Source organism: Sparus aurata, chromosome 3, assembly GCF_900880675.1.
Source record: "Sparus aurata chromosome 3, fSpaAur1.1, whole genome shotgun sequence".
NCBI lineage: Eukaryota > Metazoa > Chordata > Actinopteri > Spariformes > Sparidae > Sparus > Sparus aurata.
Genome location: NC_044189.1, coordinates 30,979,244 through 31,006,169, shown reverse-complemented (window position 1 = coordinate 31,006,169; position 26,926 = coordinate 30,979,244). Strand labels below are relative to the sequence as shown.

Below are 26,926 nucleotides of genomic sequence, written 5' to 3'. Positions count from 1 at the left end.
TCACTGCAACTTCATCTTCAGCAGCTGTCAGAAGAGAATTGTGCATCTTTTGTGATGCCTCAACCAAAGCCTTTGCTGCAGTGGCATATCTAAAAGACACAGGCGCTGCTGGGAATAATAACGTGGGGTTTGTAATGGGGAAAGTCAAGCTGGCTCTCTGACCTGAGCACACAATACCCAGACTTGACCTTGACCTAAGCTTGAAGCTGTAAACCACTACTCAGACAGCAAAATGGTTCTGGGTTACATTTGTATTACGTATCCGAAGATCTTCCCATCCAGACCAGTGGTGCTATGTGCCAACAAACCAGAACCCTGCAGATCACACAACGCGTTCTGTTGCTGCTGGCCATTTAAAAGACACCAACTGGCTGAGTGGACCTAAATTCCTGTCCATTCCAGAGCCAAGTATCATTGAGATCACCTACGATCTGGTTGATCAAAGTTCAGATCCAGACAGTAGGCCTCTAGTGTCTACTTTAAGCACTGCAACATCACTCAAGCAGTTCTCAACGATTTGCCAAGTTCTCATCTTGGAAGTCACTAACTCGTGCTATTACTCGCCTCACTCACATAGCATGGCTTTACAACACAACCCGAGAGAAGAAAAGCTCAAATTGAGTATAGTTAACTTTTGTTTACCTCTTTTATAGGCTTAGTTAATAAGTTTGCCTTGTTTTTTTTATAAAAGATTTCATTTGGGTAAATAAAACCCTATTTGGTGAACTGATCTAGCATCCAGCTTCATCAATGCGCTGAGGCGTTTTCTTGCTGTGCGCTGACATGTCAAACGTGACCTGTCTCCTTGTGTATTATTTGGTTTGGCCAAGCCACTATATATGTGCTCCCTTATGTCATTTTGTCAGGTCTGTTCTGTTTAGTTAAAATCTCAGTTCTTTGGTATTGGTATTTGGTATTTTCTGGTATTCTCAAATCTATGGCAAAAGCAATGCCAAAATGCTTTGCCCTCTGCCCTATCAGAAATCCTATCGAGCCTTCGATCTTAGAAGATCTATCAAATGCCACCCCCCTTTTCTTCCTATGCGGGGGTTCTCCAGTACACACCCACTTCTTCTAATTGGTCACTTTGGTAAATTATCCAATAGACTAAAAGAGGAGTTGACCTTTCTCCCTGCTCATCTCCCATAATATGGAAGCAAATGTGTACCATAATTCAAATTAAAATGCATTTACAGAAATGTTTTTCATTTTCAGAATGTAGCTGCATTTTTTGACTCATAAATAAAATTAGTAATAAATCATCCAAATTGCATTTTCATTTTCTTCTTCAAGACTGCTCATTTTGTAACTTAATTCAAATGATAAAGAAAAGGACATTTAAGATTTAATATTCAAAAGATGGCCCAGCAAATAGGTACCAAAATTCAATTTGAAATGTCAAATTTGAAAATTAAAAATTTTAAAATTTTAAAACCCCTCTGGTCGTTCATTTTAACATAACTTGTCTTTGTGGAAGGTTAACAATGTATGAGTGGATTGAGCAGTGCTGCTCAGTTTGTCTTTGAAAAAAAAAAAAGCAGAGGAGAAGACAATAGGCTACCTATGTATTTTTGATTCAATTAAAACTACATGAAATTGATTGTGTATCCATCTCTTATAGCCATAGACCGATTATCATGACCACGGGCCTACACACGCAAACTGTGCGCACGCAAAGGCGCAAAGGCTGTTACATTATTACATTGAATGTAATAACTTACATTGAATGTAAAAACTTGCATTGAATGTAATAATGTCCGCAAACGTAATAAACCTCAAACACCTACTAATACTACTGACCATGCGTGCAAAATCCAGCTGCTGACCCTCCGCTCCACTGTCACACAACGGATTCCCCATCCGCGCTCCCTCTCTCTCTTATAATTGTTTGCCCGAAAAATAATTTCCATGAAGAAAACATCGCCTGAAAATCTCAAGAAATCTGGATGTATTACTCATTTGTAAACACAACACTTATCAGTCTATAGGCAAGAATCTATAGGTTTATTAATTCAATTCATTTCAAATTTGCTTTATTGGCATGAATGCCACAACAACAATATTGCTCCAAGCACCAAGAACCACGAAAAGAATACCTAGCACAGTACCATTATACTTGCTGTGTGTGTGTTTATGTGAAATAATAATAATAATAATAATAACTTTGAACATTATCACAATTAAGTTATCAATCTGCGATGTAAACAAAATGCAAACATTACAGACTTCTAACCATTTTTCTAAAAGTGTCTGTATTTTAATTGAGAATAGTTTTTATATAAATTACACAAAAGGAAAAGAAAATGTGATTTGTTTTACCTATATCAGCCATAAGCGGTCATATGGACCACACATCATTTCGCAGGATTTCATTCATTGTCTCTCTTGTCTCTAACTTTGTTAGCGGTCTCCAGCTGTGCGACTGTAACACAGCTTTATATGAAGAAGGACTAACACTAATAGCCTAATTGATTCTTATTTCTTCCACTTACAGAACTGTTTACGACTCAAAACAATGTTATTATATATGACGTTTCTAAACCAAATGTCGCGGCTTCAAATACATCAAATTCCCACATCCAGTTACGCAGGCAGCTGTCCAGGGTGCTGAACCAGGTCACAGACAAAGTAGGCAGCACTCTGCGTTCTGATATTTGCTGGGCAGATCTGTCCCCCTTGCTTTCTCATCCACTCTGTTGTGGGAGATCTCCCACAGAGCAAAAGAAATACACATTTTTTCTCTCTCGGCTGAACTCTGGCTTGAGCCCACTTCACCCAGGCGCAAGCCTGCAGCCCCTGCTCCTGCTGACAACAGACCGGGGGAGCAAACAGACATTCCTTTGCTCAGAACCCATATCAGGCTGTGTCTGAATATGCACGAAGATCGGTATAACGCATTGGAGCAATTTTCATACAATTTCGGATATTTAGCATGATAAAATAATTTCAATTCAACATAGCCATTTGTCCAGCTGAAGCATAATGAGCATTATGTCATTAATATGAAGTAGGCTTGTTTTGCGGTTAATCAGCCACATGATCCTTTGGACCCACAAAGGAAAAAAGGATAAATGCGCAGCCTCCGTTTCCTTTCTGATTGTGTCCGTTCGGAGTGGGGGGGTTTCGGAATGGAGGGGTTTCCCCAATAGACTTTTCGGAATAGCCGGGTCTTTGAAAAAAAGGGAAACCCCGCCATTACGATGAATTGAAGTCTATGTTCGGAACAGCGGGGTTTCGGAAAGGCAGGGCTCCAGGCTATAAAGCGGCCGGTGATTTTGTGACCCGCTGCAGGTGTGTGGGTGTGGGAGAGAGAGAGACATTAGCTTATAGCACTTTGTAGAAGGAGCTTTATAAAGTTCACTCCATTGACTTGTATTAGTTAACGGGGCTGAGCTGCCACATCCAATATGGGGGCGACGTCGACGTACGGTCCAGCGCTGATACCTTCAGTTTATTATCGGGAATACTGACTGTAAAGTACCGTGTGTGTTTCATGGGTCTGACTGTGAGTCTGCAGTCTGACCCATCGTCACTGCCAGCAGCTCTTCAGAGCGGCTTCATTACGATCACCGTAAATGTTCGAGAATTTCGCACTGGAAAAAAAATGTTCGGCTGATTTAACCAAGCAAACGCGAACCATGGCTGGCTTGACCGCAGTACAGAACTGGACATGGTGGTGATTTCCCCGCTGTTTCTGAAAACATGTACCACAGTCTATGCTACCAACACAGCCTTCACACTCTCCTCTTGTCCCTTCTCTTGCTCCAGTGTCGAATAAGCACACCGCCGCCCCCTAACGTAGATGCGTAGCACGGTCGGTCAGACTGGGGGCTGAAGAAGAAGAGAGGCCGATGACGTCACTCTCCTGCGCCGCTTGGGATTGCGAATTCAAATTGAATTTTGGACCTTTTTTTGCGGGGGGAGGGCTTCAAAACGAAAAAGCAGTTTTCTTAGTCTTTGTGTAACAAAATGAGCAGTTTTGAAGAAGAAAATGAAAATGCAATCTGGATGATTTATTACTAATCTTATTTATGAGTCAAAAATGCAGCTCTGACTTTGAAATGAGAAAGCATTTCGGCTAATGCATTTTAATTTTCAAATTTGACATTTCAAATTTAATTTTGGTACCTGTGTGCTGGGCCATCTTTTGAAAATTCAATCTTAAATGTCTTTTTCCTTATCATTTGAATTAAGTTACATAATAAGCAGTCTTGAAGAAGAAAATGAAAATGCAATTTGGATGATTTATTACTAATTTTCTTTGTGAGTCAAAAAATGCAGCTACATTCTGAAAATGAAAAAGCATTTCTGTAAATGCATTTTAATTTGAATTATGGTACAAATTTGCTTCCATACCATAACTCATCTAACTTGGCTGCGGTCAGCCTTATTTTTCTTCTGCCCAAAATGACCTCTCTGTCCTTCTACAGGAACCTAAATGTTTAGGCATCTCCCACCATTTGGCATGGGGGCCAAATTCAGGTTTTAGTACTTTATGGTGGCCTGCTGTCTGCTAACCTTTAATACTCGCACAGCTGAAAAACTACTCTGGGACCCCTGGAGCTGTGAACCCCACTCCGTCTACAGTCCTTCACTCATATAAGGAAAAACAATTAGTCATCATTGCTCAACATATACCGAGGACAGCACATGAGGAGAGCACTGAGTTTGAAAGACCCAATCTGACTTTTCGCTTTTCGCTGCCAATGAACTGAGACTGAACACTGCACTATCTTCAACACTGAGACAAGGAGTCTGCTCCTTGTTCAGCTCTGCCTTTCTTAATATCATCTGTGTCACGGCAAGCAAGTGATGGCAGTCAACAGACACACAAAGAGTGTGTTCTTGATCTGACAGAGACCCAGACAACAGGGACTGATGTTGTGCATTAGAAAGTGCTGTAATCTGTGATACAGCCAGTAGCACTGCAATCTGCCAAGGCACAGTGGACTTCTCCAAGCCCTGCTGCAGACGCAGGTTTACCATGTGTGAATATGCATGAGTGAATGACAGAGACAGAGAGTGAGAGAGAGATAATGAGCTAGACACACTCTGAGTAATATGACACGTGTTGCAGGCCTAAGATTAAGAGGCAGGTCTACACTGCTGGGATGAGCACGCTATATTTAGAGCAGAGCACAAGGTTTACTGGCAGAAGGACAATCAGTCAACACAGTCCATTTCACTTACAGGCAGCACAAGGAACTCACTGTTGGTAAGAATGTGGTTTTTCAACTATTTTTAAAAATAAGACTCAGAGAAAGAGTGACTCATGAGGCAGATTTAGGCAACAAATTGGTGAGTAGAGTCAATAAGGCACAGTTATAGATAAGTAGTGGTACTGAAGCTTGGTGAAAAAGCTATTCTGTATAAGCTGCTATGTCTAACGCTCTTTCATGGTTTTTTCATAATTTGGGTTCATTCCTATTGGTTATGATTAGGAGTGAACAATTAATAGTTTATATATTAGGATTGTGCTGTTTAAAACCTAAATAAAAACAGAATTCCATAATTTACAGTTTTAGAAAGGGTTCCTGAGCTCATGCAGTAATATAGCATGTGTTTGACAAAGTGATGAACCTTCCTTTGGATTTGTTTCCAATTTAGTATATGTCAAAGTATTAACAAATAATCACATTCTGATTTATTCATATTTTACACAGCATCCAACATTTTTTTGGGATCAGGGTTCTTCTTGTATGATTACATTTACATACTGTTTACTTTTAGACAATGTTACTTGTGTTAGCATAGTTTCCTTTTTTGCTAGCCAGCTAACTTTGTCTCACATGGAATATTTGATTTCTGTATTTTATTCTGTACAACAGTTATGATTCATAACATTTTCTGGATAATCATCAAATATCCTTAAAAACTTTTAAAAAAATATGATTGATATGATGATCTAAAATGCACTTGAATCACTTTAACATTACATTTTGGTAGGAAACAAATATTCTTATCGCATCACATACATGAGACATTTGTTTTTTAGTGAAAAGCAATTAATCAAATAATGTTAAATAAATAATCTACCTGTGTTGCTGTTTTTAGGACTTGTATGAATACCGGTAAGCAGCAGAAGCCAGTGCTCACAGGCCAGAGGTTTAAGACCAGGAAAAGGGGTGAGTACCATATACAGCTTTTGGGTAATGTTTGCATCATATGCCCCTTGTATTAGCTATAAGACACTGTTGATCCTAACCAAAGCTACATAAATCAGTCTGCAGAACCGTCTTTTGCGAATATTAAACAAATCAGGGACTAAACTCTATTATTTACATGACCATTTGATTATTCAAAAGTTGTTTGTGTGAGTCTGTGAGTCTTCTGGGCTCCCAAGAACCACCTGTGACAAAGAATCTTGCAGCCAATTTGAGGCTTTATTTATCATTTATATACTCTTAGCTTCAGGGTGGCCAACAGCTAAACAATAAACAAAAGGGGAACAAAAGCTGAGCAGCCCAGATTTACTTCATCATATAAGAAGAATGAGGACTCAAATCACTAGCCTAAATCTTAACCAACACAGGACAATAAACTCTGAAGAAAAATGCTACCCAGCCTCACCGTACCTGGCCAGTTACATCATGTAACAGACAGGACACACTTTACACTTGAACAGTTTAGCTGGTTGGAAGAGCCTGTAGACCAGTGGCGTGCGCAGACTTTTTGAAGGGCAGGGGCGAAAAGAAGGGCACTTTAGCGCGCATTTTGGCTCTCAAGAGGGCAGTTTATCATGTTTTAACCAGCCAAGGGGGCAGTTTAGTGTGTTTTGCCAACCAAGAGGGCACTTTGGCATGCTTTTTTGGCTCTCAGGAGGGCACTTTAACACGCGTTTTGGCTCTCAGGAGGGCACTTTAGCGCGCGTTTTGGCTCTCAGGAGGGCACTTTAGAGCGCATTTCTCAACAATTGGGCCATGAGGGGGGGCGACTGCCCCCCCTGCCCCCCCCTTGTGCACATCACTGCTGTAGACGATAGGAGAGGCCAGCCTTTTAAACTGCAAGCTTAGGGGTTGTACAGATAAGCTTCCTAGAACAACTTACACACCTACAGTCAGTCAATCAGCCCAGCTCACCTGCAGCCCATTAGACGCCACAGCAAGGAGAAATCTACAACACTTGTTTGGGAGAGATTAAAGTGCACACTTAGATATATATAAAATGTTAATATGTCCTTGGGTCTGTTCATAAGGGACAGTGAACACACTCATGCACCAATGAACACATATGCACATATGATGTACATAAACAGATAATTAGCACTCCCCCCGCATAGGCCCAGCTGGTGTGGAGTCCTCTACTCCTCTCTTTTTTTAAGTGTAAAAACCTTGTAGGAGATACACTACTTGATAATAAAGGTAATTAATCACTGGCAATTAATAACACACTCGCACATGGGGCAACACCTCTGTTGTTTAATTATTGGAATGATCCGGAGGGAATTATTCCAAACATCTAACTGCACAAGTTTGACTTGGACAGTTTGAATTAATGTATTTAATTTATTTAATTTCAAAATCTATATTCAATCTCATATTCTATATCTCATATTCTGAAGCAGTGATTTCTTTACACGGATCCATCGATTTTCCACCTTAAAATTAAATTTGCACAGACATGGACATATGGTTATACATGTTTATTAACTAAATAATGCAGAGTAAATAAAATGAAATGGTAATTCAAACAAATGACAACAAATAACAGAAAATGTGGAGACTGTAAAGGTTAAGATTAGGTGATTTCTTATCGATGGTGAATTTGCGGAACAGGTCGTTAATTTAAAATATTACGGAGTAATTTTTACACAAACTGAACCCTAACCGAAATTCTCTTTGAGCTTATAAAATGAGAATCGAAGCTTACAGATACCAACTCTGATTTCATGTGTGTTAATCCAGCTGTGTGCAGAAGTTCAGCCTACTTTGTTTGTAGATGGACGAAGTCCAAGGATTCGGTTCCTCTGATGTCCTCTTGGCTTGACTGTGGTTGGCAGCCCGGTCCAACAGCTGGAGGGAAGTTACTCTCGTCTCTGATGATGAGGTTCGGTCCACATGGCCCAGCGGAGTTTTCGCTTGAGTGCGCTGGGGCGACCAGTCGGTTGTGGCTGGATGATAATGTCTCTGCTCAGCTGGAAAAGTTGGCACAGCTTCTTGAGCAGTCAACTACTGCACCGGCTGTGTGATGATCAATGTCTTAATCACGATATCTTTGAGCGGGGGTTCTTCAGCTTTAATTATGAACTAATTTAACCTCTTGTCTAAAAATAACTGGAGGAGGAAGCGCTGGGCGCGCGAATCTTCCTTCGTCACTAAATGCAAGAATTAGAGAAAGGTAACTTCTTCTGAGTCGGCAACGATACTTAGCAATATGTAAAAAAAACAAAAAGAGATAAGTTTCGTTTTTGTTCGAGCTTTTCAAAAAAAAGGTACTCAGAGAGACTGTACCTTAAAACCGCGAGTGATAACTTTGAAGTAAAATTCCACATGTGGTTTAAATCTGCGCCGATCGCAAGTCTTGGAGCGTGACGCAAAAACAAAGAAAGTAAAGTGCGGAAATCAAAAGTAGATATGAGAGGAAAGTCTCACGAGGATGAGACTTTCAAAAAGTTAAGCAGAAGAGAGAGAGGGAGAACGGAGTTCCCTGTTTTATCCTTTACTCTGAAGGCGGAACTGAAGGGCGGGCTAACAGCGTCACTTCCTGTGGCGATATCACAGTTTATCTCATGGAATTTTTATTAAACTATTCCTATCGTCTTGAAAGTTTTGAGATCGCGATTCACCATTCACAGAAATCCACCATGGTTTAACAGACATTATTGACATGTTTTAAAATGACATAACCAAAATCACGTAATAGACAAAAGGAAAGGTTACTTGTCAAAATATATCAAACACACACAGACATAAGCAGCAGCAGCACTGATGGCTTATACATATTTCATATAGTGCTAGCTTAATCCTAGGTACAAAAATATATGTCAGAGGTATATAATTATATATTATAGACATGAATTATAATGTTCTTTTAGAAAGTTCTCTTCCAACTATACCCATAGGTGTGATTGGCAAAGGACAAAAAAGCAGGAAAATGTACGGCTCCACTATGTCTCTTTCTCTTTGTTTTGTCCCGTTGTCGGCTTCAGCTAAGAAAGAAATAGTTCGGCCCACACGTCAAAAATTGTTAGAAGACAGTGTTTCCCCTAGATTTATTTGTAGCAGCGGGGCTCTGAGTCGGTAACCTAGCAACACTAGGGGGGGCCGGGGGCATGTTTCCCCGGAAGAAAATTTTGAAAAATAACCCTTTAAATGGTGACTACTGGTGAGATTTTTGAAAAAAAAAATTCATTTTCAGAATTTCAGAATCAGAATCTAAGACATGAGATGAAATAGTGTTGAAGTTGACATTGCTGCTTGAAATTATGTGAACCTCTTGAGCATTAGAGAACATTTTTAACCATTGTTTTCTTTATCATCATATATTTTTTATGGAAACAGTATCAGTTTCAGAAGTCAGTGGGCCACAGGACATGGAAGCTATTGAGAAAAAAATATCTTAATTTCTGCATATTAATATTCATATAAAATAGAGGAAGCACTTAAGTACAATAACATTAGGTGTGTCTCATTTCTCCAGTTTAGTAATACAATCTGCTGCTGGTTGGGAGTCACTGGGTCACATGACATGAAAGACATTGAAAAAACTGCAATTATTTTGTATTAATATATTTATGCTAAGTAATTTAATGAAGGTCCCTAAATTGGTCTCCAGCGGTTCAGCACAAGGCTCTGGAGGTGAGCTAACTGTCCTCCTGCTGCTGACACTGGTTGAACCTCAGTAAAGTCGCGGTTGGACCCGAGTGAACATCTGCCGAATATCCAACCTAAAACTAACTTCACCCCATTATCGATGAGTCGCCTGTTGCAGCCTTTGAATAGGATGACGAGGATTTCAGTCACTCAACTTAAACGGTGACTTAACTTCGAACTTAAATTCGCCATTCGCCTGTGATATTTAACCTACAAAAATCACAATCTGTAACAGCAACACATTATATAATAAGTTTTGTCCCCATGGAATAAACTTACTTCCAAGTCATAAATTCTCAGGATCTCTCTAAGCGCCTCTGCTATCTTCTCCGTGCGTGAGGCCTTCTGCCGGTACAGTACGACTAGTTTCGGTGTGTATCGGTCAAGTTCACAGTAAAACTGGCTGCGTGGATTCACATTTGTGATGCGATGGAACTCAGCAAACACCTGCACACATACAAATACTTATGTGTAAAAATAACGTGGAGCTGTCAAATGATTTTTTACATGAAATGTTAAATATCTATTTTTTTTTTTTTTTTTTACTATTATTAATCAAAGTAACACTATTACTATATTTACCTGTGACTGCATTCATAAGGGCCAGTTCTTCTGACGCTGTCTTAAATCTACATGTGGGAGTATGTCTGTATCAGAGCTTCCAGTGGAGGATGCATCACTTTCAGATCTCACCACTTTCAATGTGCCTTTCTCAGGGAGCTCCTGAGTATCCATAAGAACACTGAGCTGTCCATTGAAGTCAGGATCCTCATACTGAAGGGTAAAGTGACAGTCCAGCCTTGGCTTAAACTTCTCTTGCATTATATTCTGGAGGTCTTCTACTGACTGTGGTCGCTCGGTTAGAATGAGCTTCATGGCAACATCTGTTGCAACACATATACAGAGCACAAATTTCTGGGGAGTAGTCATATCTTGACATTTGTTGATGTACTGTAATAAAAACAAACAAACAAACATGGTAAATGGAGGTAGTTTGATTGTGATTAAGAATCATCTTAGAACAGATTGATCACGTGACTACGGACAGGTGAACATGGCGTCTTAGTATGAGAGGCGACTCGCCAGACCAATTTAACCCCTAAAAAAGAAGAAAAGACAAGCTACAAAATAACACAAAGAGGGGGAATATCTGTGTTAACTGGATGACTCAGGAGCGGGTGACAAGACAGAGAATTAAAGATCAAATCTCTGCTAGAAACACTATGAGTGCAAAGAAGACGAGTGCGCAGGACGCGGACGCAGGTGAGGAGGCTCCAGCGTGGGCGAAAAGTTTGTTCAGCTCATTTCAAAGTAATCAAGAGTCAATGACAGTCAAACTTGATGAGATATGCTCCTCGATCCGAACATTATCAAAAGATTTTAAAGCTGTGCAGCACAGAGTCGCAAATGCAGAAAAACGCATAAGCACCCTGGAAGATGACCTGGGAAAGGAGAAATCTGTGGCGCATGAGCTCTCCAAAAAAGTGACACTTCTGTGTAATCGGCTGGATGATCTTGAGTCGCGCAGCAGAAGGAATAATATCATGATCATAGGCATCAAAGAAGGCATGGAGGCCGGGGATCTGACTGGACTGCTGGTCCGCATATTTCGTTATGTTCTGGGCGCGGGTGAAAGTAACCCAGTGCCTGAGGTGGATCGGGCTCACAGAGTGTTGCGCCCACGACCTAACCCTGAGGATCCACCACGCAACATTATAGCACGGCTGCTAAGATGGGAAGATAAACGGAAAATAATGGCTGCAGCAATAAAGAAAAAGACTCTCTTCTTGGAAGATCGACCTTTTTACATCCGACAGGATCTGACAGCTGCGGTGAGGAGACAACGCGGAGAATACAACGATATAATCCAAGAACTTAAAAGGCAGAAGTTAAGATGCGGGATACTTCACCCTGCCCGGCTAGTGGTGACTATTGATGGAGAGAAGTTGATTTACAACACGCCTGAGGCAGCACGGACAGAGCTGGAGAAGAGGCTGCAGCAGATCCACCGGACCAGCGCACCTGACGTCGGTCCGTGACGTCCTCATACAGTGAGTTTCCAATACAGGCTCTCTTTTGTTTTTCTTTTTGTTTAAAGGTCCTATGCCTGTTTTATTAGAATATAGACAATAGGATACAAGGACTTGGTTATATATTTTGCGGCTTGAGTAAACCAATTGTCATTGGAAAGTAAAGTAAGAAATATGGTTGGCCATCTCGACCTAGATTTGAATGTTTTTTTTTTCTTTATATAGGGGAAATATCAGTATTAAGTGTTGTAATGGTCTGGCGGCCAGTCATACGGCGACGTCTACGCCCGACTATCACGGATTGGAGATGGACTTTTTTTTTTTCCATCTTATTGACACTAAATGTAATCTGCTTTATTGTGGGTTGGTGTGTGTGTTTTATGTTGTGTATAATGTGGTATTTTTGTTTGTTTATTCCCCTCCATTCCCTGCCACAGTACAGCCTTCTGCAAAATACTCTTATTTAAAAAAACTAAAAAAAAAATTAAAAAAAAACTAATTATGTTTAATGTCATCAAGGATAATTAAAGTTATCACATGGAATATAAATGGAATTCAAAATCCTATTAAAAGGTTTAAAGTTCTATCTCATTTAAATTCTCTTCAATGTGATATAGCGATGTTACAAGAAACACACTTAACAAAGGAAGAGACTATGAAATTAAAACAGCGATGGGTAGGACAAATATTTTTCTCTGCGGGCACGAAAGCTTCCAGAGGAGTTTGTATATTAATCTCAAAGAGGATTTTATTCACAGCCTTGGATGTGATCTCGGACAAAGAGGGACGATGGGTTATAGTCTCAGGTGAACTGCAGAATAATAAAATAACTTTAGTTAATCTATATGCCCCGAATGTGGCACAAGCCAATTTTGTTTCCTTATTAAATATACTGATAGCACAGTTCCAGAACACACCATTATTGGTGGGCGGTGATTTTAATTTAGTAAATGATGCCTTAGTAGACCGTTCTGGTCACCCTTTACCAGCAGATAAGTCTCTCTCAAGAGCCTTCAACGAGCTACTAGAAGAACAATCATTAACTGATGTTTGGCGTTTGATTAACAGTCAATCAAGAGAGTACACATTTTATTCAAGGGCACATAATTCTTACTCCAGAATTGATTATCTTTTGCTGTCAAATAATGTATTGGATTCTGTTGTTGATTCCACAATTCACAGTATTGTCATATCAGATCATGCCCCAGTTTCATTAAATTTTGATCCGTCTCCTAAATCTAAACCAAAATCTAAAAGATGGAGCTTTAATAATTCCATGTTAAAAGATGACAATTTTGTTAAACTAATACAACAGAATACAAAAGAATTCATTGAATTAAATATAACTCCTGACATTCCCATTCAGACAGTCTGGGAGGCCTATAAGGCAACATGTAGGGGATGGATTATTAGTTTTTCATCACATAAGAAGAAAGAGAAGTTAAAAAAGAAAGAGAAATTATCATCCAGACTTAAAGAACTTGAGTTGAAACATATGGCAGATCCAAGTGACAATACTGTGAAACAAGCAATGCTTTGGGCAAGGGCAGAGATACAAGCATTATTGAATGAGGAGTCTGCCTTTACACTATACAAACTGAGAAGGACACTCTATGAAAATGGCGAGAAGGCAGGGAAAATGCTTTCATACCAATTAAAAAAACTTGAACAAAAGCACTCAATCTCCGCTCTAAGAAATGACAGTGGTGAGATTTTAAGGGACCATGATATTATCAATGACACGTTTAAAACATTTTTCTCATCACTGTACAAATCTGAATGTAAAGTAACACAGCAAGAGCTAGATCTTTACTTTGCAAATCTACCCTTGCCAAAATTAGATGAACAGCAAAAACAATCACTTGATGCCCCAATTTCAGCGGCTGAAATTTTGAGTAATATTAAATGTTTGTCAAATGGTAAGGCACCTGGAGGAGATGGTTATACCACTGAATTTTTTAAATGTTTTTCAAAAGAGATCACACCATTGTTAGTGATTTTATATAATGACATTATACAGAAGCAATTTATGCCACAATCGATGCGGACAGCGATAATATCACTCTTGCCAAAACCTGGGAAAGACCACCTAGATGTAAACAATTACAGACCTTTAAGCCTACTAAACAATTACTATAAATTGTTTGCAAAGATATTAGCAAAAAGATTAGAAAAAACGGTGTCCACTTTAATCCACCTGGATCAGGTCGGCTTTATCCCAGGGCGATTATTATCCAACAATATGAGGAGACTCATGCAAATCATGCAGGTTGCCAGCTCTCTCCCACATCCAGTGATAGCAGTATCACTGGATGCGGAGAAAGCATTTGACCGCATTGAATGGCAGTACTTGTTTTATACTCTGTCCAGATATGGTTTTGGTCCAAGATGCTTACAGTGGATCAGAGCTCTGTATCATGAACCCGTGTCAGCAGTTAAGAGCAATAATATAATTTCAGCACCATTTCAACTTTATCGCTCTACAAGACAAGGCTGCCCTCTATCTCCACTATTATTTATCTTGGCATTAGAGCCTCTTGCTTGTATAATAAGGATGGAAAGAAATATTACTGGTGTTTCAATCGGGGGTTATGATTTCAAACTTAATATGTATGCAGATGACATTTTGTTGACCTTGTCAAAGCCATCGTGCTCAATCCCTAGAGTATTGGAAATTATAAAAACATTTGGCAGTCTGTCAGGCTATAAAATAAATTGGAGCAAAAGTGAAACCATACCCTTAAATCATTGTACATACATTACAGATCTGGGATCCGCTCCGTTTATATGGAAAAGAGAGGGGATGAAATATTTGGGCATTAAGATTAGTACACCTATCAGTAAAATGTTTGAATTAAATGCTCAACCTTTGGTAAATTCCATAAAGGAAGATCTTAAAAGGTGGTCTAACCTGCCTTTGTCCTTATGGGGCAGAGCCGAGGTACTCAAGATGAACATTCTACCAAGATTAATCTTTTTGATTTCTTCCATTCCTCTACATATATCTAAACCTTGGTTTGATAATATAAATAAACTGTTCTCCAATTTCTTGTGGAAAGGAAAGAAGCCCAGAATGAATAGCACCAAATTATCATTGCCAAGAGATAAGGGGGGCTTGGGAATCCCAGATGTGTATATGTATTATTTAGCATTTAATGTGCGATTCCCTTTGATGTGGGGATATCAACATAATAGAATCCAAGGTAGTTGGGAGTGGTTGGAAGAAGGCATTGTAAGGGACAAGAACAAATTAATTTCATTGTCATCACTGTGGTACCATCCTGCTCTAGCAAAAATAGACAATTGTATTATCAGCCTGTCATGTGATATTATTAAAAAGGTTCATAAAAAATTGGGAATAACAAAGATTGCCTTAGCATCATGTCCACTATGGCACAATGCAGCATTTAAAGCAGCAGGGAATCCATTGTCAGACCCTGTATGGCAGCATCACAACATTAATGTAATCTCACAAATTGTAGAAAATGGGTTGATTTTGACTTTTGAGGAGCTCAGAAAGAGGTATAGTTTAAATGCCAATGCTTTCTTAAAATATGCACAATTAGCATCAATACTGTCAAAATTCCCAAGAGAATATTTGGAGTACAATGTTGAAATAGATAGTAAATTGAGAGGTTTAGCATCACACAGAGGCACAGTCTCGGGTCTATATAAATTGTTAATATGCTCCTCCTCAAATCCTAATGCCCACACTCAGTTAAAGTGGGAACAGGATTTAGGGGTCTCATTAAATTCAACAGAGTGGGAAAGAATATGGAGGGACCCTGCAGCAATGTCCAAATCGGTCAGATTTAGAGTCATACAAATGAAAATCCATCATAGAGCATATATCACACCAGCAAGAATGAAAAAAATAGACCCCAGCTCTTCTGACCTCTGTTGGCATGGGTGTGGTCAAGTAGGAACTCTGATCCACATGCTGTGGCACTGTCCTGCAGTTAAATCCTTCTGGGAGGATGTGGTCCACTCAGTGTCACTTATGCTTAAGATAGAACTTTCTCCTTGTCCTCTCATTTGTTTGTTGGGATATAGGGCTGCACAACTCAGGTCAAAAAGAGATAGGAAAATAGCATGCCTAGGCTTTTTGGTTGCTAAAAGAATGATTTTGATGAATTGGAAGACACGTAAGACAAATTGTTTTTCAAAAGAAACATGGTTACTTGAATTTTTTGATCTTCTTGGAATGGAGCGAATGGCCGATTTGATGAACGATTCCGCGTATAATTTTGGAATAAATTGGGACCAAGTTCTGGGAATTATTCCAGTTCCAAATTTGAGATGATGGAGGACTCTTGCTGTGCAGCCCTGTAAGTCACATTGTTACCCTGTTTCCATGTAAATTAACTTGAAAATGATTAAGAAATGAACATTATTATGAAATGAACAATCGAATTGCAATGGTACAGTACTGCCCCCCCCCCCATCTGTATTTTTAATTTGACTTTGTGTATATGTATGTGCTTGTATATGTAGCATGTCTTTGTCATATCTCTTTGTTTGATTTATTTTATTGTGGTTGTTTGTGGTTGTATTGTTTATTTTGTGTTGTATAATATAATAAATAAAAAAAAAAAAAATAAAAAAAAAAGAATCATCTTAGAACAAAGTTATTAGCTGTTCCCCTTAGATGAGCTGAAATTTCAGTGTAGTAATATGAACCGTTTTGGTGTTAAGAGCAGTCTTCCTGTTTTGTATGCAGAGAGAGGTAATGTGTCATTGAGCTCTGCTAAAGTGTGGACAGTCAAGTTCCCTGGTGAAAGTTCATACGATCGCAGATGTTCAATGTAATATGATGTGTGTCTCTTGCAAAGAAAGACAATCTGGTTATCCACAAGGAGAATCTGTTCAATTTTGCAAAACTGAGGCAATCTTCCCTCCTGTCCCACAGACACAAACATCTCCACACCATAATCAGTTCCATCAACATTGACACCTGATGTGCTGTAAATCATGCTGCTGTCTGTCATGTGTTCAACATATGCCTTTGCAACATCAGGAAGCCCCGATACCATCACAGATGATACACTTGATGTCTGCTGGTGAGGTTTGAAGAAGGATGGGGCACTGAGATGGTCAGTGTTAGGAAAGTTCACTGTCTACATGAACTTGTTCAAAGTTCAGTTCACAAACTTTAAAATGAATTAGTTCAGTTCATAGTTCATAATTCAAAATTTTGAACTAAGTTCACAGTTCCAAATATGAACTAGTTCATAGTTCTTTTTTTTTCAATATGTTGATGCAAGCTATTATTTTTCAAAATTATTACCACAGCCCATATAGAACCACAGACAGCTATTATTTTATCAGTTTTAACACTGAAACTGCAGCTCTCCCACAATATTCTGCAAAACCAGGTTGTCCAGCTGCGGCTGGGAGATGAAGACAGCGGAGCCGCTACTGTACGCCGTTAATGTGATTTGGGTGGTAGAGGATCTGTTTTGGCTCGCCGTTGCAGTGTCTTTTGATTTTTTATTCACTTGCACATACCTTGAAAGGCTCGCCGGGTGCTTTAGTTCAATGTGCCGTTTCAGGTTTGTGGTACAGGACAGAGAACAAATTAAAAATTTAAAATAAAATGAAATTTTAAATGGATAGTTCAGACAGTGGCTTCAGGGAAAAACTTTTCATTATGACTCAGTAAGGTATTACTTTTTTTGTTATTTAACAAAATCAGAGATTTAAGCAAAGAGCTCAGTTCCAGCAGCAAAGGAGCAAATTTAGGTAGTGATTTTGCAAATTTTTGTTTGTGAATAAAACATTTTGCATAGGATAACAAAGTTAATCATGTGTTCAAGAGCATTATATACTGGGTTAACATAGTAAATAACATGTTTAAGGGTAAGAGAATAGACAGAATTAGCAGCATCAAAAAAATTAGATTCGACAACATCATTCCAAAACTTTTTAGATATATCACAATAAAAAAACAGATGTGAAGCCTTCATTTGTTTCTGCCTCCATGCTTAGTACATTGATGACGCATGCAGTGGTGCGACTCTGTAGTGGCTGGTGTTGCCAGTGTTGAGTCCGTTCAGGACGAATTAATCTGTGTTCGTTTGGTAATGCTTCACTGCATGTTTGGTATGCAGCTGTTTCTGTCTGAAATAGTTAAGTTTCATTTTGATCGAAAGTAAAGCGAGCTGCACAAACCTCTTGTCCAGCATCCTTTTTATACACAACAGCCAGACTGGGTGTTTTTTCGCTACATATTAAGGCCTGTTCATGGTGTGTTTTAGCCAGTTTTCGCCTGGAAGGCTTGATGGAAATCTGGCACTGTCTTGAACGAAGTTAAACTCTGAGAACGCGCCGTTCACAAACACCAGAATGAACGCATTCACAATAACGTTCATTAGGCAGAATACAGTACGTTCAGTTCACGTTCGCACAAAATATGAACAAGTTCATGAACGATCGTTCAGGCACAACACTGGAGATGGTATGCCAGCAAAAGTGTTGGTGTCTGTCTGCTAGTGTTTTAAAAACATTCTTGAAGTTTTGTGTGTCATGTAATACACGCTTGAAAAAGCGGTGTTTTCCCTCATATGTCCAAAACAACGTATGAGGTCAGGGTAATGCTCAGTGTAGTGATGCTTTGGTCTGAGTATGACATCAGGAAAAATTTCCTGCAGCATGTGTCTATGGTCCTGTATCTTCATCTGCAAATACTGGATGGATTTGTCTGTAAAAACTGGGCAAAGCATCAGCTCTACTACCTCTTTCAAATCCATGAGTACTGTCAATGCTCCATCCTGCTCTGGAACTTTACTACCAATAATCAATGGCAGTAGTCTGAGCAAAGTAGCATTTTCATGGCCATTGCCACCAATCATTTTCTTTACAGTGAAGGTCTTTGGGATAGGCTGAGGTCTGTCAACCTTGTCTGTCTGCTTGTATGGGAATTACATGATTTTTCTGTTCAAACACTCCAGGGTGAAGTATTTATGATGGATCATTTTCCCAATACACAGAGCAAGCTCTACAGGCACAATGCCCTCAAGAAGATCGTGCAGGACATCTGGTGGGAAACCTGTGACTGTATGACTGTACTTTAGACCCTGACTCAGGAACACAGTCTCCCTGAACACCACTCTGACCCTGACTATCCCTATGCAGTACAGCATCAACATCAACATCATGACTGGCTTTTGTCCTCAGACTGAATTCTCCACCCCCAACATCATGAGCCTGAATTTGGTCTTTGGTAGCTGTGCAGAATCTGCAAAAATATTGAGCTCTGACACACTTTGTAAATCCTGCTAATGCATGAGCTGCAAGATTATCAGCCACGACATACGAGACTGTGCCCTTTACTGCTTTACCAATGGACTCAATAAATACACTGTCTTGCTCCAGTGTTTGGATATCTCGTAACAGAGGACCAAACAATCTTTCATAGCCAAACCTCTGAACGTCAGACGCCTTACATGAGGCTGCTAACTGAAGCACATGCAATGATGATCTATATTTACTCGGCAGATCAGCAAATACCCAGTAGACTGAACATAGTTTATGGACTTTCCGTGATGTTCCAAGTGGGTTTGCTATTTCATGATCATCAATGAACAAAAGGAGTGGTAGCTTTAGATCATCTGAGGTAGAGAATAATTCATTCTCCTTGTAGTAGGAACCATCTTGGTGGCTCATAAAATGACCTTTCTGTGACATCTTTGTTTCTAGAACTTTGTCCAGAATGTCTGTATGTTTGAACATTTTCTGAATCATGTCAAGAATAGGAACATGGACTGCTGTGTGTCCTCGCTCTAGCACATACTCTACAGGCTTCACCACAGGATAGTTTTTCTCAACAAATGTTTTTCTTCTTTTGGTTTAAGGTAACTCTCTACCTTTAGCTGTGGCGTTTACAAGAATGTTGCTTTCCAGAACAGCAGTAACTACCTCATCTAGAGTATTTTCACTAGCAGAGATGTCATGATGTTCTAAGACTTCTCTAATAGATTGCTTGACAAGAGGCTGGGACAGAGAAAATAATTGTGTCAGATGCTCCACTATATCCTGAGTTGCCAGGTCAGACACATGAAGAATTGTTTTCATCTTTAGAAAAGTGATGGTAAATTTTGGTGCAGCTGTGCTCTTAAAGTATGTGTGTCACACTGACTCTCTATCTCAACAGGGTCTCTCACACTGAGCAGGTCCCTCCCCAACATTTTCACCAGCAGGTGTGACTGGCATACCATTATTTTCTGAACATACTGTATAATATTCATATCAAAATCTGAACTGCCTGCATGGTTTCTGCTTTTGTGTGCATTGAAAGATGAGTACCCATTAGTGCTGTAACTGCAGTTACTGTATGGGCATACTACCACCTAGGGGTGTAAGAAAATACCATTACACTTAAATATCGCGATATTTTTTTTCACGATATCGTATCGATATTCAACAGCACTGTATAGATTTTTTATTAACAATTAACATGCAAATATTCACAGCGTTTGTTCATTTATGTGTTGCAAACCTCCGGCCGCTAGTTGGCAGCAGTCATTACATCCTCCCCGCCAAAGGAACAATGAAATCCCGCGAGATCCCGCGAGAGCACCAGTCTATGGCAAATTGCATGCTAACCGCTAACTTAGCACAGTTCACCGGTGATGACTGTGGACGAGAGGATACAGCTGGCTCCAGCAGCCTTAAAAGCTGATGTTTGGGCATATTTTGGTTTCAAAACAAAGGAACGCAGTTACGACTTCGACAAGAGCCATGCGGTCTGTAAACTCTGCAACGCCAGAGTCAAGTACTCGGGCAATACTACAAATTTGCGATCACATGTGGCGAGACACCATGACAATGTAGCATTACAGGCTAACGTGAAAAGAGTGGATCCTTCTCAACAAACGATTCAAGAAGTTAACTTTTCGAAACTTCCAGCGGCCTCAACTCACGCAACCAAGATAACACAGTCAGTACTTTCTTTTATTTACAAAGACATGCGCCCTCATTGTGTTGTGGAGAATGAGGGATTTCGTAATATGATGACAACACTGGAGCCCCGTTACACCGTCCCTTCCCGACAACACATCATGGACATCGCTCTCCCGAAGTTGTACGGACAAGTCAAAGCGACGGTGCTGGACATTGTGAATGCACAGAGAAGCGTCCTGAAAGCTGGGCATGTGGACCAGCTTGTATTCCTCCACAAAAACCTTGAGATTAAAAAATAAGCACTGACATACAAACTGGAACAACATGTAAAATCCAGTATCTGAGACCATATTTCATTTTGTTGAGTCCTGCAAGCTTTTATTTATTTAGGCAGATGGGTAAATTCCTTTATTGAAATTACACTGAAAAAGTGGATGTTGCATACTTTATTTTGTCATTAACAGTTTACATTTTTTGTTAATATTTTAAGAATCCTACAAGCACTTTCATATTTGATTATAGAGAGAGCGTATATGCTAATTTCTTTGTGGTAACAGCCAGAAAAAGTGTTATGACGTTTGAAGGTATAGAGACCATATTTTCTTTTGATAACTACTTTGAAATCAAAAACTCCTCTCACTGGTTGTGAACCTCTAAGCAGATATCTACAGCCTTAATGTAACATTGTTTACATATTTTTTCTTCATGTTAAGCTAATGACTTGATATTGCAGAAAAAGTATTGTTATGTTAGATTGTACAGGGACTGCATATATTTGCAAGTATTTGAGACTTTTACTGAAAGGCAGATATTAATTTCTTCAGCCTGCACAGAAAGAGCGGATGTTGCAGTGACTTTGCATTTTCTTTTTCAACTTCAGAAATTTGAACCTGCTTATACAGTATATTACAGTTAAGGGATAACCTTTTAACAGTCAAGAAATCTGTTGACTTATTTTTTCATTTGTTTATCCAAAAAATCCTGTAAATGCTTGTGTTTCTTCTCTTGTGAAATACAAATATAGATCCCTCTGTTTGAATTCAGTAAGCTGATGTTAAGCATGTAACAGCATTGTGTGTTTACTATGCAATGACAGTTTTTCTACAATTAAATTCTTTAAAAGAAACTTAATATATCGTTGTTCCTACAGTATCGCAATATATCGCAATATATCATATCGTTGCCCCTGTATCGTGATACGTATCGTAACTAGATTCTTGCCAATACACACCCCTACTACCACCTCACCACCTCAATGAGAAAATAGTGATTCCTCAGAAAATGTCTGCCACACAAGGGACATGTAAAAAATGCACTTCCTGATCGTGATCTATCAGTCACATTTACTTTGCCTGTATCACTATGAGACCGTGACAAATGAGCTTTAACTGGTTTAAATGACTGGAAAGTACAAATGCAGTCACTGTAGAGACAGGGTAGAGGGCTGACTCTTGAGTAGTAGCTATGGTGCAATCGATAATGCCTAAATAACTTTGCACGAGTATCCAAGGATACAGAGCACAACTTGCACTTCCAATCCATTTACTCCTGCTCCCTATAATTGAAAAATCTTTTTGTAAACAAACATTCAGGCAATATCAACATAGACAACTACAATCCAACTTCAGATGGATTTGCAGTTAGTCAGGATCATTTTACACATTCTTGATCTATTGTTATATTTTGTCAATAGTTCATAATTTCACTTCTTATATAGAGATCTGCAGATTTAAAACATACCTTTAACTGCTGTAGAAGAGGTCACAGAAATCCTGCAGGGACAGATTAAACAAATGTCATTTCCAAATCATGATGAATGCCATAATCAAATGGTGTTTTTAGTACACAATTACTTTACCCACCAACACTGTTGCTCCTTACTAGGGAGAATGACAAACTGGTGATATCTGGTGATACTGGTGATATGCTGTGATGCAGTTCGTTCTATGGGACAATAACACATAACAGAGAGCACAAACAATGTAAAGTTGCTTAAATACGTAAATGATTATAGTACATGTGTTATTTTGTCAGTTCCTTATCAGCGAGGGAAACTCCCTTAGACTCCCTCACCACATATAATTTTTTGCAATGACGATTAGAAAATAAACTTTCAAATATGCAGCAACTGCATTTATGAAAACATAAATATCGTAACATGTAACTTCGTCATACATATTCACAGCGTTTGATAAAAGATAACTGACATTTTTTTAACTTTTTGTACTAGTCCGGGTCCCAGAATGCAAAATATAGATGATAGTATGATTTTTGCAACAGCACGGCGAAGAAATGTCCCCTCACGTACGTCTGTTAACTTAGACGATACAAGTTAAATGATGGTGTTCACTCAGAAATACTGACCTCTGTGAGATCAAAACGACATAATTCGTTAAAATTATAGAAGAATACTTAATGTTTCAGTGTTGGGTGAACTTTTTACCGACTTTGATTTAATTGCCTGCAATACAACAAGTTTGTAGTACTGTTCGGGTTTACAGTGTGAAGTTTGGTTTCCTCAAGTGTTCTGGGTTGGACTGCGGGCTTGCTGTTTTGGTCCACTAGCCAGAGGGAAGGCTGGTACTCTGTTGAAGGACTTTCGGTCCAGAGGCCCAGCAGGATGTCCGTATTGGGAGCGCTGGGTGCAGAGTCGGTCTCGGCTGGGAGCACACAAAGTCTCTCTTTCGTGGGAGACCACATGTACGGCTTCTAAAGCAGACAATCACTGCAAGTTCTTCATCAAATGAGGATAGTCTTTATAAAGACTTTTTCTTCGTGGTTTTGAGTGGTGGTTCTTAAGTTCTGATTCTAAAACTAATTCAGCATCTTCTGGATCAGGCAGTGATACTTTAACGATATATTAAAAATCAAAAAGAAAGAACTTCGTTCTGTTAAAATAAAAAGTGAAGCACTTAAAGTAATGATTCAATTCACTTGTCTTAGAGCTTGTCGCAAAAAGCATCACTCCTTCTGTGATATGAGTTTAGACTCTAATTTAATTTATTTTATTTAGACTTTAATTTAACTAAACTATTGTTTTTAATGTTTCGAGATCATGTTTTACCTTTCCCAGAACTTCACCATGCTTAAAAGGTGGACATTGTCTACATGAAACAATATGACATGATCACGTATCATTCAAAAAGAGGTAAAACATGACTAAGGCATACAACACTTGAATATACAATAGGACCAAGGACTTATACGTATTCCTTGTAGTTCTATCTTAACAAAGCATGTCAGAGACATTTTACTGGTACATGACAAAAAGTATTGAACTAAAAGGAATCTCCTGGAAATCTGTTCCACTCACCAAGGGTCAACAAGAGGGAGAGCCTGGGGTTTTACCCCAAACCAAACTTATTAAGCAATAAAACTTTGTCTTGGCTTGACCATAACATAGATAAATGTGGAAAACATCACTTTTATGGATACATCCTAATGTTCGTTAATATATTCGAATTAAGAAGACAAGATTCTAGTTTAATAGTTGTTCAGAAGTTATTGGAAAATCTGAATGAGTATAGAGACTGCAGTGGGATTGGAATGTGACAGGCACAGGAACAACACCCTCATAAATAATGTTTTGACACGTCAGGGGTGAGGGACCGGGTTAGGTTTCCCAACTAGACTTCCCCCACTGTTGTTTCAGAGGGAGAGGCGTAGACATCAGATGTCATTACCTAATTTACAATTGTTAAAGACACATTAAATCATAACATCTGTGTTAGAAAACAGTTCTCCTTCCTTCTGATGTAGAGAGAGAAGACTCTATTATGCTTGACTTCGTTTGACCTGAGGAAAAGTAGTGCATCTTCTTTTGAGGGGGGGAAAGAACCAGATATGGTTATTTGTTGTAAATTACTATGATGTGTTTATAGCAAGAACAACATCATCCTCCTGCTCGGTGGAGAGGACAAGGGTCTGCCAGGTCAAGAGGTGAGGGGCTTTCAGGCCCATCAATTTTCAAAAGTCTTTCAACAGAATTACTTATTTATATTCTTTTAGTTAAAACAAGGGTTAGGGTTATGTTTTTTCAATTGCACTTTCCCCACTAGACATTCTGCTAGGACCAAAAAGACAAAAAAATCAACAAAAACTGGCAAAGTCCCCAGACATATGCACTTTGAACCTAAACTTTAAATTTAACTTTTTGGCAACAACAATAATGTAAAACATAATGTAAAACACTTGTGTTGCCCTTACATTAGCCCCATTCAGACTGGCTTTTGGGTGCAGCTTTAGTACCCCAATTCCTTGCCTCCGTTTCAGTGTGAATCTCTCGGAGGCGGCGAGGGGTGAAATTTCAATATTATTGGAGAACCGAACCAGTGTGAACGGATAAGCCAGCTTCGCATATCGGGGGCGTGTCGATCGGACTGTCGTTTACTACACAGGTCCTCACTCAACTTAATACAGAGAAATTTACCACAAAGCAACGTTACATGACCAAACAAAAGTAACGTAGTGACTGTAACTGTCTTTTGCAACTTATACGAGGAAAAAAATACCTCAGATATATGTGGAGAAGCGTTTGTCTTCCCGCCCGTCCTATTGACTCTTCCTCTGCCCGAAAAACAGCTTCTGTCACGGTCAAAAAACTTTAATTCACCAAGTGTTTGTGATGAAAATAAATCACTGTGACGGTCAGCCCTCCGGACCGAGACTTCAGCGAACTTTCCCCCAGAAAACAGCCTTTGTCTCACGAGTGAGGGAGTAACATTGACAGGGAGGACACGGGGGAACACCTTGATAAAACACCGACGTCATCATCATGACATGTACCGTCAAGCCTCTTTAGGAGCCGCAGCGCCGGCTTTCTGTGTGAATTCACGGCAGTTCATCTATAAGGCGGAGCTGCTTAGTTCTGTGTGAATCACCACACTTGCGGAGAATTGGCGAACCGCAGCTGCGGCTTTTATGCGTCTTCTCCTGTGTGAATGGGGCTACTGTCATCCTCCTGAATCTTTCTCTAACTTTGTCACCCAGATTGTCCCATACTGGCATTTTACATGCATATTACATGTCTTTCAATCCCAGGAGAGGGATCCAACTCTGTTGCTTTTCATGAGGTTTCCTCCATTGCTCACCCAGTAGGAAATCCGTCCCATGTAGCCTGTGCTGTAGAATACATATTGTAAAGCCCCTTGAGGTAATTTTGTGATTTGTTATATTGGGCTATAAAATGATTTGTTTGATTTTACCTGAATATCCTTGACTCACTGATTGTGACTGCTTGTGATTGTCACAAGTTAGAACTACGCTTAGGTAGCATGCTATGAGTCATGAGCCACAAATGGCCTGTTGGAGATAAATCTAAAACTTGTCCGTGTTCACACTGTAAATTTGATTATCAATGTATAGCTCACAAAACCCAGCTAATTAAATCTAAGATACAGTACACACCAGGTTGTAGGCACTGGTAATAATGCCACCTGGTCACCTTTCTTTTGATATTCTCAATTTGTCCTGGAAAAGTAGAGACTAGGACAAATGGACATCACGGAAGGGGACAGTCATGTCAATTAATCCCCTATCCCTATATCATTCAGAAGATGTTTTGCTACACTTGGATGTTCTCACCAATTTAAAGGTAGGCCTACTAGGCCTATGTGTAAGAATCAGAATGACACTGATGGCCATTAGGGCAACTGCAGACAGTGACCTTGCACAGGAGCGAGCAGCCAGTGGCCAGACAGCATGGATCTGACATTAGTTGCTTTGTAGCTGATAACGTCATTTGCAAATGGCAACCTAGCCAATTTATCATTCCTGCGACAGCTGGGTGTCTGGATGGATTAGCGACGTAATTGTGGTGTGTTTGGTCGTGTCTTGGCTTGAGCCTGCTTCCCTGGAGCTGGCATGGGTTTATGACATTTTCATTAAAAAAAAAGTTCTGTCATCTGTTATCTAAGGCCTTAAAAACAGCCAAATGTTGTTACCAAATGTTGCTTAGAAAACGTTCTTCCTTTGTTAACATATCACATTACAGAAACCTTTTTTTTATAATGAACATTTGTATTGAAGTTTAACACAAATAATACAGACAGGGAGAGATCAATTCACTCAATCAGTGAGCCATCAAGGCCAGAGATTTACTCCCTAAATATTTAGTAAATGAGTTGAGTATAAAAAACAGAGACAAAACAAATGAAACAACAAGACAAGACAAACAAAAACTTG

General features: G+C 39.4%; 1 protein-coding gene across 4 annotated transcripts in view; it reads left to right on the top strand.

The window, feature by feature from the left end:
- The first annotated feature begins 5,121 nt into the window (after positions 1-5,121).
- The window catches only part of bzw2 (basic leucine zipper and W2 domains 2), a 78,721-nt gene continuing 56,916 nt past the window's right edge, over positions 5,122-26,926 (top strand). For 2 of the 4 annotated variants that reach the window (XM_030412913.1, XM_030412911.1), the window contains exons 1-2: positions 5,122-5,215; positions 6,055-6,125. In XM_030412913.1, coding sequence (XP_030268773.1) covers positions 6,062-6,125 — 64 coding nt within the window. In that variant the 5' untranslated portion in view covers positions 5,122-5,215; positions 6,055-6,061. The remainder of the gene's footprint in view (positions 5,216-6,054; positions 6,126-26,926) is intronic. The other 2 variants (XM_030412914.1, XM_030412916.1) reach the window with 2 other exon arrangements.